This window comes from Ursus americanus, chromosome X, assembly GCF_024610735.1.
Source record: "Ursus americanus isolate L20-20 chromosome X, mUrsAme1.1.p, whole genome shotgun sequence".
Classification (NCBI taxonomy): Eukaryota; Metazoa; Chordata; class Mammalia; order Carnivora; family Ursidae; genus Ursus; species Ursus americanus.
Genome location: NC_142164.1, coordinates 48,828,527 through 48,847,183, shown reverse-complemented (window position 1 = coordinate 48,847,183; position 18,657 = coordinate 48,828,527). Strand labels below are relative to the sequence as shown.

General features: G+C 37.1%; 1 protein-coding gene across 3 annotated transcripts in view; it reads left to right on the top strand.

The window, feature by feature from the left end:
• Positions 1–18,273, top strand: part of DIAPH2 (diaphanous related formin 2) — a 988,957-nt gene extending 970,684 nt beyond the window's left edge. For all 3 annotated transcript variants that reach the window (XM_087859798.1, XM_087859797.1, XM_087859796.1), the window contains one exon: positions 13,109–18,273. In XM_087859798.1, the coding sequence (XP_087715924.1) occupies positions 13,109–13,173 (65 nt within the window). In that variant the 3' untranslated portion in view covers positions 13,174–18,273. The remainder of the gene's footprint in view (positions 1–13,108) is intronic.
• The last annotated feature ends 384 nt before the right edge of the window (positions 18,274–18,657 follow it).

Below are 18,657 nucleotides of genomic sequence, written 5' to 3'. Positions count from 1 at the left end.
CCATTGGATTAATATTTCAAGCTGTGTTGTTTTCAAGATGTGTGATTATAACATGATGTAGAGTTCCAAAATGTTTCCTAAAAATACAAGTTTGAAATGAAAATATAAATTATGGAAGATTATCTCCACCAGATATTAAAATATGTTATGAAAGAAATCAGATGGTATTGGCACAAACATAGTTGAAAAGATGTTTAGGTCAATGGAACAGAAATGTACACTAGTATAATAATTTAACATATGAAAAGAGGTATCATGAATCAGTGTAGAAATTCATGATTATTCAACAAAGGGTTCTGGGACAACCCATTTTCTCTCTGCAAGAAAAAACAAAGAAAGAAAACGAGAAATCAATATGGAAACTTACCTGACATTGTACAACAAAATAAATTCTAGATCGTTTAAATAGATAAATGTGAAAAAAAACAGACCTTACAAAACAAGAAGAGACAGTTGAATGTTAATCAGATGTCTCTAGCTAGAGAACGACTTTCTAAACTGAAAAATAAAGGAACAGATCACAGTGTAAAAGATCAATAGATTTAGCTACATAAAAAGAATAAAAATGAGTTCAGTCTGACAGTTATATTGGAAGACCCTGAACTCACCTCACCTCCTGCATAGACACACTGAATTTACACCTACATATAGAGCAATTCCTCCTGAAAAACTGCAGCCTGACTGAACAACTTATGCACAACAAAAGACAGAGGGACCACATAGAGAATGGCAGGAGAGATGGAGGCATGGTAATCATGAGAACCCCACCCCTGATGCTGCAAACTGCAGTGGGGAGGGATAGTACTGAGGGACTAGGAGAGGATTCCTCCACTCTGGGGCACAGTATAAAAGCTACAGTTTAAAAGGGAAACTAGAATATAAAGGAGCTGGCCCTAGAGCATCTGCCAAATGGCAGGGAAGCTGCTGGAATGCTCTCTCCAGGGTCAGAGGTGCTGGCAAGTGCCATTTACATTTCCTCTCCACTTTGATAGTGCAGACAGAAACAAGATCCAGATACCCTAGCCGGCCTCCCACCTCAGTGAGTCCCGTGCCCCTAGCCCACATCAGCCCCAACCATACCCCCAACATGACCCCAGTGAAGCGCATACTGGGAGACCAAAGGCCTGCACCCAATTCAGCTCCAGAGGACTCGCCAGGACACCCCATGCATACAGCATCTGAGGACCTCCCAGCCAGGGACCCCCTGCATGGAGTTGCATTAAGACATCCTGGCCTTTGCCCACCTAAGCTCCACCCATTCCACCAGGATAACCCTGCATGGAGCACCCCAAGACCACCTAGCCCATTCCCACCTCCACTCCTGCTGTCCATCCAGGGAGCCACCTGGACATAACATCTTGGGACCTCCTGGCCTATGCCTGCTTCTACTCCGGCCATCTTGCCAGGGTGCCCCCTGGGAGGAATGCCCCAGGAGCTCCAGCCTACACTCGCTTTGGCTCCAGCTGTCCTGCCAAGATGCCCTCTATGTAGAGAGCCCTGGGACCGCTAGCCCACTTCAGCTCCAGCATCCAACTAGGGTGGTCCTGGTGCATAGTGCCCCAAGACCCCCCAATCAGTCCCTCCTACAGCTCTGCCCAGCCAGCCAAAGCAATCAGGCACACATAGAGATGTTCCTACACAAGGCCCTTCCTTTAAAACTAAGATAAATAGCTGTTCTATGTAATTCATAGAAACAAGCACAGAAAGTCAAACTAAATGAGGAGACAGAGAAATATGCTCCATATGAAAGAACAAGACAAAACTTTAAAAAAAAAAATAACTACATGAAATGAAGATAAGCAGTCTGCCTAATAAACAGTTCAAAGTAGTGGTCCTAAAGATGCTCACTGGACTTGAGAGGAGAGTGGATGAACTCAGAACTTCAAGAGATAAAAAATATTAAAAAGAACCAATCAGAGTTGAAGAATATAATAACTGAAATGAAAAATACACTAGAGGGAATGAACAGCTGATTGGAATATGCAGAAGAAGAGATCAGTGATCTGGAAGACAGGGTAATAGAAAGCACCCAAGCTGAACAGCAAAATAATAATAATAATAATTTTTTAAAATGAGGACAGGTGGGGTGCCTAGGTGGCTCAGTCAGTTAAGTGTCTGCCTTTGGCTCAGGTCATGGTCCCAGGATCCTGGGATCAAGCCCAGCATTGGGCTCCCTGCGCAGTGGGGAGCCTGCTTCTCCCTCTGCCTGCCACTCCCCCTCCTTGTGCAAGCTCTCTCTCTCTTGCTGTCTCTCTCTGACAAATACATAAATAAAATCTTTAAAAAATAAAATTAAAAAAATTAAAAATGAGGACAGGTTAAGGGAACTCTGGGACAACATCAGGTGTATAAACAATCGCATTACGTGGGTCCTGGAGGGAGATAAGAGGAAAAAAGGGGCAGAAAGCTTATTTAAAGAAATAATAGCTGAAAACTTCCCTACCTGGGGAAAGAAACAGACATCCCAGGTCCAAAAATCACAGAAAACCCCCAAACAAGATGAACCCAAAAATGTCTACACTAAGACATGTATCGATGAAAACATCAAAGATTAAAGCTAAAGAGAGAAATCCTAAAAGCAGCAAGAAAAAGCAACTAAGTTGCTTTAAGGGAAGTCCCATATAGCTGATTTTTCAGTAGAAACTCTGCAGGCCAGAAGAGAATGGTATGATATATCCAAAGTGCTAAAAGGTAAAAACCTGCAGGCAAGAAAGCTCTACCTGGCAAGGTTATCATTCAGAATTGAAGGAGGGCAAGTTTCTCAGACAAACAAAGCTGAGATTTCATCACCACTAAATTGGCTTTACAAGAAACGTTAAAGGGACTTCTTCAAGAGAGAAAGGCCATAATTAGAAGAAAATTATGAAAGGAAAAAATTTCATGAGTATAAGCAAACATAGAGTAAAGGTATCAATCACTTATAAAGCTGGCATAAAGGCTAAAAGACAAACATAGTAAAATTAATTTTATCTAAAAAATAGTTAAGGGACTCACAAATAAAAAGATATAAAATATGACATATACACAAAACATGAAGGGGGAAGTAAAAATGTAATGCTTTTAGAATGTGTTTTAACTTAAGCAACCAACAACTTAATATAGAACGCTATATACTTAAGATGTTATAAATGAGCCTCATGATAACCAAAAACCTATAGTAGGTACAAAAGAGAGAAAGAGAGAAAGAGGAATCCAAGCATAAGACTACAGAAAGTCATCAATCACAAGGGAAGAAAGCAAGAGAAGAAAGGAACAGGGAAGAAATTCAAAAACAATCAGACAACAATTAACAAAAGGGCAATAGTATGTAACTATCTATAATTATTTTAAATATAAATGATTTAAATGCTCCAATCAAAAGACATAGGGTGAAAGAATGGATACCAAAAAACCCACTTATTTATATGCTACCTACAATAGACTCACTTCAGACCTAAAGACATATACAGACTGAAAGTGACAGGATAGAGAAAAATCTTTCATGCAAATGAAAGTGAAAAAATGGGGTATTAATACTTATATCAGACGAAACAGAATTTAAAACAAAGACTGGAAGAAGAGACAAAGATGGACATTACATAATGGTAAAGAGGTCAATCCAACAAGAGGATATAACAATTGTAAATATCAATACACCCAACATAGGAGCACCTAAGTCCATAAAGCAATTATTAATAGACATAGAGAAATTGAAAGTAATACAATAATAATAGGGGACTTATTAAACATCCCATTTACATCAATGGATAGATCATCCAGACAGAAAATCAATAAGGGAACAGTAGCTTTGAACAACATCAGACCAGATGTACTTACCAGATATACACAGAACATTCCACCCAAAAACAGCAGAATACACATTCCTTTCAAGTGTACATGCAACATTCTCCGGGATAGATCACATGTTAGGCCACAAAACAAGTCTCAATAAATTTAAGAATATTCAAATCATATCAAGGGTCTTTTCTGACCACAACATATGAAACTAGAAATCAATTACAAGGAAAAACTGGAAAATATCCAAACTTACGGAGGCTAAACAACATGCTACTAAACAATCAGTGGGTCAACCAAGAAATCAAAGAGGAAATAAAAAAATACATGGGAACAAATGAAAATGAAAACACAACAGTCCAAAATATTTGGGACACCCAAAGCCATTCTAAGAGGGAATTTTATAGCAATACAAACCTACCTCAAAAATCAGAAAAATCTCAAATAAATAATCCAACCTGGTATCTAAAGGAAATAGAAAAAGAAGAACAAACAAAACCCAAACTTAGAAGGAAGAAAACAATAAAATTAGAGTGGAAATAAATGAAATATAAAGTAAAAAATTTTAAATTTAAAAGATCAATGAAACCAAGAGCTGTTCTTTGAAAAGATAAAAAAGACTGATAAACCTTTAGCCAGACACATCAAGAAAAAGATAAAAGACTCAAGTAAAATCAGAAATGAAAGAGAAGTGACAATGAACACCACAGAAATACAAAGGATTATAAGGGACTACTACAAAAAATCATATGCCAACAAATGGGACAACCGAGAAGAAATGGATAAATTCCTAGAAACATACAATCTTCCATAACTGAATGAGGAAGAAATAGAAAAATCTGAACAGACTGATAATAAAAATAAATCATTAATTTAAAAAGTGTGCAACAAAAAAAGTCCAGGACCAGATGTCTCCACAGGTGAATTCTATCAAACATTCAAGCTATTCCAAAAAATAGAAGAGGAAGGAAGGCATCCAAATATATTCTTCAAGGCCCACATTACCCTTATGCCAAAACCTGACAAAGACACTGCAAAAATACTTACAGGCCAATATTCCTGATGAACATAGATTCAAAAGTCCTCAACAAAATGTTAGCAAATCAGATTCAACAATATACTTAAAAAAATATTCTCCACGATCAAGTAGGATTTATCTAGTGATACAAGGATGGTTCAATATCCACAAATCAATCAATGTAATGTATCACATTAACAAGAGAAAGGATAAGACCATATGATTATGTCAAGAGATGCAGAAAAAGCATTTAACAAAATTCAACAACTGTTCATGATAAAAAAAATCTCAACAAAGTAGGGTTAGAGGGAACATATGTCAACATAATGACCATATCTGAGAAATGCATAATGAACATCATACCCAATGGTGAAAAACTGAAAGCTTTTCCTCTAATATCAGAAACAAGACAAGGGTGTCTACTGTGGTCACTTATATTCAACATACTACTGGAAATCCTAGCTGCAGCAATCATACAAAAAAAAGAAATAAATAAAATACTTCCAAATTGGTAAGGAATTAGTAAAACTATCATTATTTGCAGATGACATATTACTATATAGAGAGACAGCTCTAAAGATTTCACCAGAAAACTATTAGATAAGAAATAAATTTGATGAATTTGCAGGATGCAAAATTAATATATAGAAATCCAAATCTTTTTTTTTTTAGATTTATTTATTTATTTTAGAGAGAGAGAGCGTGACCAGGGGTAGGGGCAGAGGGAGAGAATCTTCAAGCATACTCCCCACTGAGCATCGAGCCCGACTTGATGCTCTGTCTCACGACCCATGAGGTCTTGACCTGAGCAAAAACTGAGAGTTGGGCACTCAACCGACTGAGCCACCCAGGCACTCTGAAATCTATTGCATTTCTCTTCAGTAATAACAAAGCAGAAAGAGAAATTAAGAAAACAATCCCATTTACAACTGAACCAGAAAGAACACTGAGGAATAAATTTAACCAAGGTGAAAGACCTGTACTTTGAAATCTATAAAACATTGATGAAAGAAATTGAAGACAACACAAACAATGGAAAGATATTCTATGCTCATGGATTGGAAGAACCAATATTTTAAAAATGTTGATACTGCCCATAGCAATCTACAGATTCAATATAATCCCTATCAAATAACCAGTAGCATTTTTTTCACAGAACTAGAACAAATAATCCTAAAGTTTGTAAGGAATCACAAAAGACCCCAAATAGCCATGACAGGCTTGAAAAAGAAAAATGAAGCTGGAGGTATTACAATTCCAGATTTCAAACTATACTACAAAGCCATAGTAATCAAAACAGTATGGTACTGGTACAAAAATAGACATGTAGATCAATAAAACAGAATAGAGAGCTCAGAAATATACCTACGCTTATATGGTCAGTTAACTAATGACAAAAGAGGCAAGAACATGCAATGGGAAAAAGACGGTCTCTTCAAAAACCGTGTTTGGGAAACTGGTCAACAACATGCAAAAGAATGAAACTGGACCACTTTCTTGCACCATACAAAAATATAAAGTCAAAATTGAAAACTTAAATGTCAAACCTGAAACCGTAAAACCCCTAAAAGAAAAGATAAGCAGTTCTTCTTTTTTTTTTTTTTTCATTTTTAAAGGAACCTCCATACTGTCTTCCATAATGGCTATACCAACTTACATTTCCACCAACAGTGCGTAAGGGTTCCCTTTTCTCACATCCTCACGAACACTTGTTATTCCTCGTCTTTTTTTATACTAGCCATTGTGACTGGTGTTAGGTCATATCACACTGTGGTCCTGATTTGCATGTACCATACAGTTCAATAATTTCACTACTGAGAATTTACACGAAGAAAGAGAAAACACTAATTTGAAAAAATATAAGCCCCTATGTTTATTGCAGCATTATTTACAACAGCAAGATACGGAAGCAACCTAAGTATGCATCAACTGATGAATGGAGAAAGAAGATACACACACACACACACACACAATGGAATATTAGCCATAAAAGAATGAAAACCCACCATTTGTGACAACATAGGTGGACCTAGAGGGTATTACACTAAGTAAAATAAGTCAGACAAAGACGAATACCATGTGATTTCGCTTATATGTGGAATCTAAAAACAAAATAAATGAACAACAAAAAGCAGAATGAAACAAACTCATAAATACAGAGGACAAACTGGTGTTTCCAGAGCAGAGGGCAGTAGGGAGATGGGCAGAAAAGGGAAGAGTATTAAGAGGTACAAACTTCCAGTTATAAAATAAGTCAGGGGGGTGAAAGATACAGCATAGGAAATATAGTCAATAATATTGCAGTAACATTGTATGGTGATAGATGGTAACTACACTTATCATGGTTGGCACTGCATAGTGTATAGAATTGTCTAGTCACTGTGTTGTACACCTCAGACATTTAACATCGTGTGTCAACTATAATTCAATAATAAAAATTAAAAAATCAAGTATAATGGGGAAAAAAAAACATATTTCTAAAAACCCACAACACAAACTAGGTAATCAACAAACTAAGAAAAAGTTCTAACAAATATTTAAATTGGTTACTATCTTTAATATGTAGATTCCGGAATAAAAACAAAACCAAAACCTAAGACCCCAGGAGATTAATGGCCAAGGGACCTGGCCAGCATTTAAAGGAAGATATATAGATAATAACATATGGAAAATTCCACTTTACAAGGATTTGAAGAAATGCAAAAAGAACAAATCAGATACCATTAATCACTTTTCATATTAGCACATTTTAAAAAGATTAATACTCAACAATGTGATAGCACAAATTAATGTACTTACTGCCAATTGGATTTAAATTAATACAACTACTCTGGAATTCAATTTGGACTTAATTTTGCATACTTAACAAAGCCACTTCCATACATGGTATATATAAAGATATAAGGATGTTCATGGTGAGGCTTTTATAATAGAAAAAAAATGGGAACAACTTAAACATCCAGCAGTAGAGAAATGGTTAACCAAATTGCAGTGTATTTATATAAAATAAAAAGAAGATTATATGGCCATTAAAAATCAGGTTTTCAATATCATGTTTCAGGAGTTTAATGGCATGGAAAATTTCTACAATAAAATGTTAAGTGAAAATATAGAATACCAAATTGCACATATGGTTTAAGTTCAAAATATATACATATCTTGGGGTGCCTGGGTGGCTCAGTTGGTTAAGCATCTGACTCTTGGTTTCTGCTCAGGTCATGATCTCAGGGTCATGAAATCAAGCTCAGGGTCATGAGATCAAGCCCCTCGTTGGGCTCCCCATTGGACATGGAGCCTGCTTAAAATTCTCTCTCTCCCTCTGCCCCTCCCTCCCACTCGTGTATGTGTGTGTGTGTGCACACGCGTGCGTGCACGTGCTCACTCTCTGTCTCTCAGAAAAGTATGTATTTTAAAGACACTATCACTGTTCTGGTAAGAGTGAAGAGAACAAATCTGGTCAACTAATGGGTCAGTTGGCTGTCCTCCACCAAGAGATTAGGCCCAAGCCTAATTCAGCTGTTACCTTCCAGTCAATTCTAGCAAGTGAGAAATTTTATCAATTTAGGATCCCAAACATCACGGAGAAAAACAAACCAAACAGCTTTAGAATCATGGGACATAAGAGGAAAAATGTACGTTTATATGAGACAATTTTAGTATTACGGTCTAAGATGAATTATCTTTCTTTCATCAGTGTTTGGAAAGCAAACATCTACCCAATAGACATTTCCTGAAGCACCTTTAGTTTTCTTGGTTTTCTTAGCCTAAGCTGCATAAACCCAGTCCTCTGCTCTATGTGTTGGAAATAATGCCTACCCATTGATAGTCAATCTACCACACCATTACTTTTTAAGAGCTTTGGGGAAAACAAAGTGCATAGTAAATCACAGAGGTTTTCTTTTACTTTGTTTTCTCGCATTAAAATTGGATATTTTGTAATACAATATACAGTATATACCAAACACATTTATTTTATGTTACTCTGCTGGGAGGATAAAGTGCATTATGTTAGCTTACCATTGATACATCTACATGCCTATGAGTACCAGGAAGGAAAGTGTTGTTCCATAGACAACAGATAGATTCCTAATCTGAAGCAAAGTAAATAATGATTGTGGCCTTCCTATCACAGTTTTTCAATCTCAACTTGTCCTACTTTTGATGTATACAAGATATTTCCTTGTACCTTTGGCATACACTGACTTTGTGAAGGATTAATTGTACATTTTCAGGTTACATACCATAGGCTTGAGTACTTTTTCTGTCTCACATAGTGTTTGGCTAAGCTTTATCTATAATATGTTTATTCCTCAGTTATTTCACTTGACAAAGTTTTCAGTAAGAAGGAAATTAGTGATGTAAATTTAGCTATTGGTCTGAAACTTTGGAACGTTCAGGTATTTCTTGGATGATGTGCTTTGTACATAGTTGCTGAATAAATGATTGCATGAATGAATTTTAGATCAATACAGTAATGGGTTTAATCCATTTACTAATGTAGAACTCAGTAGGGAAGGTTTTGAGATGAATGTCAAATCAGTTTATATTCAGAAAAAGCATAAAGATTATTGCTGTTAGGACAGTGGAGAAACCTTGACATTGGTTTGAACTGGTTAACCTGATACTCAGAATGTGTGGAAGCATGTTAAAGCTGGGCCATGTATTCATATTCTCTTTTTGTGACAGATTGGAATAGTGTTTTATTTTTGACCACCCGTCCTCCATAGAATGCACATTTTTATATAACTATGGCCCTCTCCAACTTCCATTATGACCAGACACTCTCTGTAATATCAGAATCTTCACCTTCATATGGGGCATATTTCAAAGACAAGCCTTTGATGATCAAAGAGAATACCCAACTCTGGTGGATTTGGAAGGTACATCTTGGGACTGACATCTCAGGCTTTACTGCTTTGTTAGTTGTTGTTTTTTACAAACAATAGAATTTCTTAATTCTTAGATCATGAGGATATATTAGACACTGTAGGCTTTCTTATTTCCTATCATACGTTACCTCATACATTAAGAAAATGAAAGCAGAGAAAGAGTATGACAAATCATATTCCCCCATCCTCTAACAAAATGTGTTTTCCTGTATCTCATTGCACAATATCCCCAACAAGTATACATAGACAGATGCCTCCTACTTTTTCCTTTCTTTGGTTTCTAAAAAGACAACAGGCAAATCGGAAAGGGAAGGCACTGTTTGTTAACAAAGCCCTCCACGTCATCTCAGGTGAGTACATATGTTTTAAACTATTGACTTTTCAGAGGAGAGGCCCTTATTTTTGCCATCCAAACTATTCTAGTATCAGTAGTGTTGGGAGAATAAGACTAGTTATAAAAGTGAATTTGGGGGCGCCTGGGTGGCTCAGTCGCTTAAGCATCTGCCTTTGGCTCAGGTCATGATCCCAGGGTCCTGGGATGGAGCCCCACACAGGGCTCCCTGCTCAGCGGGGAGCCTGCCTCTCAACCTCTCCCTCCTCTACCCAGCGCCCCCCACCCCACCGCCCATGCTCTCTCTTGTGCACTGTCTCTCACATGTGCTCTCTCTCTCTCAAATAAATAAAACCTTTTAAAAAAGTGAATTTTGTTCAGTCTGGGTCTTCTACAACTCTCAAATCATCACATGAGCATCCACTTCCTCCATCTACATCTCCAAATAGGAAATACAGTCACTCTCAAATCACCCAAATTACTTTATCACCTCTGGCAGCAATAATATGTAATATTTGCTTTCTCATAAATTTGATATCAACTTTGTGCCCTTACCTTATCAGGGTCACACCAGATTTTTACCCCTTTAGTATCTAATACTATAATTATAGGACTTTTATTTCAACCAATTCACTGATTTTCAATCTTTGCCTCAAAGAAGAGATGAATTTGAGCATGAGAAGTTTCCATCATTAGATTGCAAGCTATTAAGAGTGTGAAAAAAGATGAATATATATATTCATATCGTATATATTTATAAACATGTTATCTTCTGAAGTGCACTTTTCTGCCTGATCCATACAAATCTAGAGTACATTCTGCACCTAAACTATAGTTTTAATATAAATGCAGAAAATTGTAATTTGATTACAAAATCCAGGTTAGTCGTTGTAGCCATTGTTTCTAATGGCATTTTTTTTCCATAAATAAGTTTGTACATTGACATTTCAAAAATACGTGGTAACCTTTCCAGAATTGCTTCCTCTTATAATTATCTCATTAACATAGGGATCAGTTCTTTACCAAAAATATATAGAGAGAGAGAAGGAAGAGAGGGAGGAAATGTAGAATAATTCTCTCTTGTGTGTGCCAAGAGCTAGATTTGGGCCCTGAACCAGTTTTTATCCTGTCTTCCACTATCCTTGCCTCAGTGTCCTTTACTCAGTTCATTTTCACCTGAAATTGTATTTTCTCATACCAAATGCTACCAATAAGTGAATCCTGACACCACATCATTTAATGCTATGAGTCTGGGTTTTTTAATGTGGTACTTGTCTTAAATCTAGTGGGCTGTGAGTGATGGTATGGGAAGCCAGTGGCATTCCTGAGTGCAATGCCAATTGACTTTAGTGTGTAGGACCACCAAGGCACAAGCCCTTTTTTGAGCTGGGACAATCCTCTGAGAATGGTACCATCATTCTTGTATCTGATGGCTTTTAACACTGAATGTTTAAATACTAGCAAAGCATGGGTAACCATTATATTATAATCTCATTTTCAATGTTTTCTAAGAAGTCCCAAACCAATCTGTATGCAAACTAGTGACATCTAAGTAATAAGCCCTTTATCTAGGAATGTTATCTTCACATTTTTTGCTGAAATTGTGACCTATATCACAAACTAAATAATGAGTTTTTTTAATGGTATCTTTAAAAGAATACCCAAATAATCCTTCACTCAGATATATCTCTGAACAGAGAAAATGCCTTTCTTTCTCACCTCTCAGTGATACTATTACATTTATAATGCACTTCAAGCTTATGGCTGGTTGGCTCAGTGCAGTCATATGTGGTATTAACAAGGCCAAGGTCATAGAAGCCAGTTAGCTTTGTTCTGTGTACTAACTACAGACTACCAGGAATCAGTCCATAGACACTAGCACAGGGCAGAAAGGTACCACAGCAAACCTCAGCACTTCTCATAGTCCATCCTTCTCATGAGACAGGCAAGATGTGTTCTTTGGGCATCAGCATTTCAGGGAGGATGTGGTCAGGAGCAACATCTATCTCTGAACAAAGGAGTCCTGATATTTAGGCATTAACTTTGCATTATAATCCCCCATCATACTACTGGTTTGCTGTGTAACCTTCATCACTAAAGCAGAAATAATAGGGTAGAATGAAATAGACTTATCTCCCAGGGATGTTGAGTGAATTAGCAAATTAACAAGTGTGAAGTGTTAGCATTATGTAAGTGCTGTAAGTGCTGATGGTTGTCATTATTTCGAGGGACCTAGTCTCATTTTAAATAGAGAATCTAAGTATATTATGCTTTTGTCAGAAAGGGATTTTCACCCACATCAATTGCATTTAAGTTGAGCATAAAACAGAGGTGATAATAACATAGTAGTGATCATCACAATGCAGAGCCGTGAACCTTTTTTCTATTAAAGGTAAAAGTATTTTGAGCAACTATCAGTGCTTTTAAACTTTGCTTTCCAGGCTTTGTGCCAACAATTATCTCTACAGCGATTATTCTTCCTGTGATGGGTGAGGGGAATAGGACCTATTCATTATTCATGCCCATAACGACTTATATAATATATTGAATATGTTTACATCATACAGTCAGGCAAAGATTCAGTAGCTCGTTGGATTGGCACGTATTGCCATCATGGTTAAAAAAATAAAAATTCTTTTCTGCTCTGCCTACCCTGGTGTCCTCTAGAGGTAGCCCATATACAGATTGAAAACTCATGGGGGAAAAAAAGAAAACTCGTGGGGAATTGAAAATAGAAGTGCTTTCCGACAAAAGGTACTGTACATACATAGATCCTTTCAATTTGACATCTTTACCAAGGAATTTTGTTGTCACCTGCAGTTTCCAAGGGGACTGTGCTTGAGAGAATTCTTCCATTTCTTTCATCACTCTGATTTCACTTACCAAGAAAAGTTATTTATTGCTGATTGCAGGACTCTTGAACTCAGCCTGGGAGCTGCAGCATGAACTCCTCAGATCTGGGCTCTTTGTTACTTATTTACATATTCATTTGAAGTGATTTTCAGGACAATTTGAAAACCTCTCTTGACCCGACATTGTATAATAGCCAAGATCTAAAGCTCATGTGTTTTAGTTCTTTTTCTCTTTGTCTTACAGATAACAGACGAGTACCTTTGGAAAGGTCCCGCTCTCGCCACAATGGAGCTATCTCATCTAAGTGAATCCTGATGCCAAAGAATATGACAGTATTTAAGTAAACAAAATCATAACATTTTGAGAAGAACAAAATATCCCCTCAAGGGATAGAGAAGAAATTAGTGCATTTCTGCAAGGATCAAGCTAAGCTGGGTGAAATAGCATGTATTTGTATTTGTAAAGCTATTGCAAGATGCCTCTCACAATTATACTAATACAAACACAATTACAAGGATTATAAAACATGTGTTCCATTTTAGTGTAAAGATGTGTATTATTTGTTATTGTGTGTGACCTGATGGTAATGATGAAATGTATAAGAAATTCAAAAACATTCATTTTGTCAAAAAATTACAATGTTAATCAAATTTGCAGGTCACCCCCCCAAAAAAAAAGGAAAAGAAAGGGATAGAAAGAAAGAATTATTCAATGTCTGCTTCTGATTCCTGTTACATAGAAAAAGAAAAGGCCAATGAAAATGTGTGTATTAATTATTTGGAGAGGTACTCTGTAAGAGAAGCCATTTTGGAAGCTAAAAAAAAGTACTGCTTCAACCCCATGAATTTATTTAGAATCTTATCTCAAGTGAAAGCTGATGGAGTCATCTGCTTTGGCTGAAATTAAACTTATCATTAATCTAGAGTTTCAGCATGATGTTGCAGGCACTTATCATTGCTAAAAATAAACCAGAGTTTAACAGAAGCAGTTAGAGAAAGTGATTTAAACTTCATTTTAAGAGGTATTTTCTAATTATGCACATATATCTACTTTATACAAATACTTCATATGACTATTTTTTGAGAAAAACCTCACATTTAATGTTTATTCTGGGATGAACCTGAAAATTCTGTTACCTTTATTAAGATTTTTAAAACGTAAATATTGATTCCTGTTCTCTGTGGTTTATTTCTTCTATTGCTTCTTTCTCCCATGTCCCCCATGAAAGCAGGGAATAGAGTTTCTAAAAGACCTGAGAGGAAAAGATCTCTCTCTGCAGGCAGCAGAAAACTGTCTGAAAGGGCAACTGTTTTACCTGCCTTTCTACTCCCCTTTCCTATTCTTCCTTGGTGGGCTGAAGAAGAAAAAAAATTATATGTATGTGTGTGTATATATGTGTATATGTTTATATCTCTTGCTACAGTAATTCCACATCCCAGTGACTAAGTGAACTTCTCAATCATCATCATACTTCCTTACCTTATATTAACAAATTAAAATGATGCTGCCAAAACAACCCTAGGAGAAAAAACATGCTTTACATTTTTCTGAAATAGATGAAGGCATAGAAGTTATACTTAACTTACTTGTCTATTACTTTAAAATATGCATTGAAATAATGTAGTATAACTGCTCTGGAGTATAATTTTAAAACTAATCCATGCAGATGATTGTCATTACTGTAAAAAAAATTCTTATATGTATATTTCTTATATAGAAGATCCTATTTCTACTTCTCCAAAGCACATTACAGATACTCAGAAAGAACAAACGACTGGTTTGGCAAGTCACCAATTGAAATAATGTAAACAAGTGACCAATAATTCAGTCTCCTTTATATAGATGTATAATGATTCAAATTGCTACCTTTTCCTCCAGTGCATTCTTACTTGGGTATGATATTTTAAAAATCTCTGAAGCTGCTACAATAGAGAAATCAAAAAGAATAACGGTATCTGAGATTTTGCAGTTTTATCCTATCTTGACACGCACACATATGCATACATAAACAAGTTTGAGGGACATATCAATTTCATACACTTTTTCTTAACAACAGCAAAGATACTCAAATTTATGTAAATAATTAATGTGTGTATTTTTGACTTCACAAAATCTTTTCTGAAATCTTCATGGTATGGCCTGAGTCCTTTGGTAGCCTTTCAGGCTGTAGGAAAATGGTATATTGAAATAGTAACCCTGACTAAAATTTAGGGGCATTTGCCATGCCATATTATCAGGATGGTCAGGAGAAAAAAAAGATGGTCAGGATAAAAATACTGATGCGTATCACCTCTTCGAGATGTGAACTTGCCTTATTTTTTAGTTTGTGAAAAAAATGAATGAAATACTATTATTGATAAATTATATATTTGTATTTAGAGAAATTCCACATGGTTTTCACAAACAGTATGGAGCCTTTCAGGGTCTTTCGTGAAGTTCCAATAATTGAGTTAAAGGATTTACTTCCCAGATTTATAATGGTCCTGCTTTAGCCATTTGCAGTTTTGTTTGAGATTGAAAATTATCACCAGAAAAAGCACATAGTAACATTTTTAGTATAGAACCAAATTACACTAAAGTCTTTTGTTGGGTTTATTACTGCCACAGTGAGAAGCACCAGTTTATGCAGATTTTCTTCAGAATGATTTTTTAAAATACAAAATCCTTAAAATGTTTACTAGTTGCATTAGTTTCCTTTGGCTGCTGTAACAAAGTACCACAAACTTGGCGGCTTAACACATGAGAAATGTATTCCCTCATGGTCCCTGTGGCAAAATGTCCAAAATGAAGGGCTGTGCTCCCTCCAAAGTCTCTAGAGGAAAATCTTCCCTTGCCTCTTCCAGCATGTAGTGGCTATTGGCTTTCCTTGGGCTATGGCTACATCCGTCTCTGCTCCATCTTCAAATCACTCTCTCCTCTGTGTAGCTAATCTTCCTGTGCCTCTCTTATAAGATCCTTTTTCCTAATAAGGTAACATTCACAGGTTCTGGGAGTTAGGATGTGGACATACCTTTTTGGAGGCACCCCAGCCCAATACAGTCTGCCCTCTGGCCCCCCAAATTTGTATCTGTCCCATGTGCAAAATATATTCACCCCATCTCAACGTTCCCAAAAGTCTCAACCCATTACAGCATCAACTCTAAATCTAAAAGCTCATCCAAACATCATCAGTTCGATAGTCCCAAATCTCATCGTCTAGATCATCTAAATCAGGTATAGATGAAAATCCTGGGGCAAAATTCCTCTCCAAATGTGAGTCAATGAAGCAGAACACGTTATCTTCTTCCAAAATACAATGGTGGAACAGACATAGGGCAATAGTTATAGACAGTCCTATTTCGAAACAGGGCAAATGGAAGTAGAAAGAAGTCACATGGCCTGATGACCTTCAAAATTCAACCAGGCAAAATCCCCTTAGGTTTCTTGGCCTGACAATCCTACTTGTTTCAGGACTCCATCCTTTAAGCCTGCAGTTCTGGCCTCTTGGCCCATGGATCAAGTCTCCATCTCTGTGCCCATGGTTTGCGTTTATGCCTCTGCTCCCCTGCCTCTGTACCTGCAGTTCCACTCGGAGAATGACCCTTTATATTGAAGGGTAGCACATGTTTGCAGCTTTATCATCCTCTTTCTTGCGTGTAAAACTTCGGCAGTCTGACAACCTTCTCTCATTTTGTCCTATCTCAATCCTTTTCAGGCCAAGCCCGAACTGTTTCTCAAAAACTTTGTGGACCTCCGTGTATGTCAAATTGATTCAACATTTAGTCCTCACAGATCTTCGCTGGATAATGCCATCTCTATTCTTGGCTTCTGTTGAGATGGTTGAGCGGATCCATGAGTCAAGGACTAATCTCTTCAACACTAGCCAGAGGTTGGTTTTATCTCCAGAGCACACTATCCTAATAGTGCATCAGCTAATTTTAGCATCTTTTGCAATCTGAATAGGCTCAGAATTTCCTGAATTATCAAGTGCTAGTTCCTTTCTGCTAACAATTACTTCCTCAATTTACCTCTTTCCTCTTGTATTTTACTATAAGCTCAAAAAGAAAATAGGCCCTACCTCCAACACTTCGCTTGGAAATCTCAGCTTATCCAAGTTCATCACTTACAAATCTACTTTCCACACAACTGTTGGAAACAATTCAGATAAGCTCTTTGCCACTATATAACAAGAATCACCTTCCCCCTAGGTTCCAGTAAAATGTTCCTCAGTTCCTTCTGAGCTCACCAGAAGCACCTTTAACATTCATATTTCCAACAGCAGTGTATGTTTTTTTCTATCAAATGCATCACAATTCTTCCAGCCTCTACCCGTTATTTACTCCAAAGCCACTTCCACATTTTTAGTTATTCATTATAGGAGTACCTTAATTCTTGTTACCAAATTCTGTGTTAGGTTCCTGTGGCTGCTGTAACAATATACAAAACATGGTAGCTTAACACAACAGAAATTTATTCTTTTATTTGGGGGGGGGGGCCTAAAGTCCTAAATTGGGGTCTTGTCAGGTCTGTACTCCCTCTGGAAACTCCAGAAGAAAATCTGGTCCTAGTCTCTTCCAGTTTCTTGTGACTGTCATTCTTTCCTTGGCTTGTGGCCAAATCTCTCTCTGCTCTGTTTTCACATTTCTTTTCCTTCTGTATATCGAATCTACCTCTGCCTCTCTCTTATAAGAACATTTGTTGTGGCATTTAGGACCCAGCTGGTTAATCCATAAAAATCTCCTCATCTCAATATTCTTAACTGAATTAGATCTGTAAAGACCCTTTTTCCAAATAACGTAACATCACAGGTTCCAGGAATTAGAACATGGTCATATCTGGGGGAAGCCATCGTTTAGCTCACTACACTAGTCACTGCACATAAATGTACTTTTCACTTTTTAAAATGTGTTCTTGGTGCTTAAACCAAACTCAAGGTTTCCTCTAAAAGCTATTGTTTGTACAGGCTACTGCATGTTTTGATGTTAAATAGCTGAACAGGCTATTCCAAAATTTGGTTGTACTTTTGCTACTATGGCCAACGCTTAGCTTGAAAAAAATAATTGGTTCCAACTCTGAGCTCTGGTGTTTCCCTTCTGCTCCTTTTGTGGAATCTTTGACGAGATGTCTTCATAATGCAGGCATAAAACTACCTCTGATACAGAAAGGTTCTTTACAAGCTGACTTTAGATATTGTGAATCCCTCAGCTGAAGGGAGAGGTGACAGCAAAGCCTGCTTTGAATGGGTATTGAGGGAGACTGTACCCATACAAGACACCCAGAAGAAGTATTTCAGTAGCAATAGAACTGTGGATTCATGCTCTCATTTTGCTTCAGATTAACCACCTGCCTCTTCACAGGACCAAGAATGATTTGCAACCTATATGTAATGCATACTTACTTATTAAATAAAGTTAAGATAATACATTCAATGTTGTCTGCCTATGATAATATTAAGGATGAGTGAAAAGGCATAAACTGAAGTATAAAGACAGGATGTAAGAACATTTTAGAAGGAGAAGCTTCAACTGAACAGAAGTACAAGAGTGTTCCTGTTTTTTTTTTTTTTTTAAGATTTTTTGAGAGAGAGAGCACAAGCAAGGGTTGGGGGCAGAGGGAAAGGGAGCAGCAGACTCCCCGCTCAGCAGGGAGCCCGGACAGGACCCCATCTCAGGACCCCAGGACCATGACCCGAGCCGCAGGCAGATGGCTCAACTGACTGAGCCACCCAGGTGCCCCTACAGGACCGTTTCTTTAAGGACCTGGTCAGGAGGAAATCATGGAATATATTCAGACACACATACCTGTGGGAATCA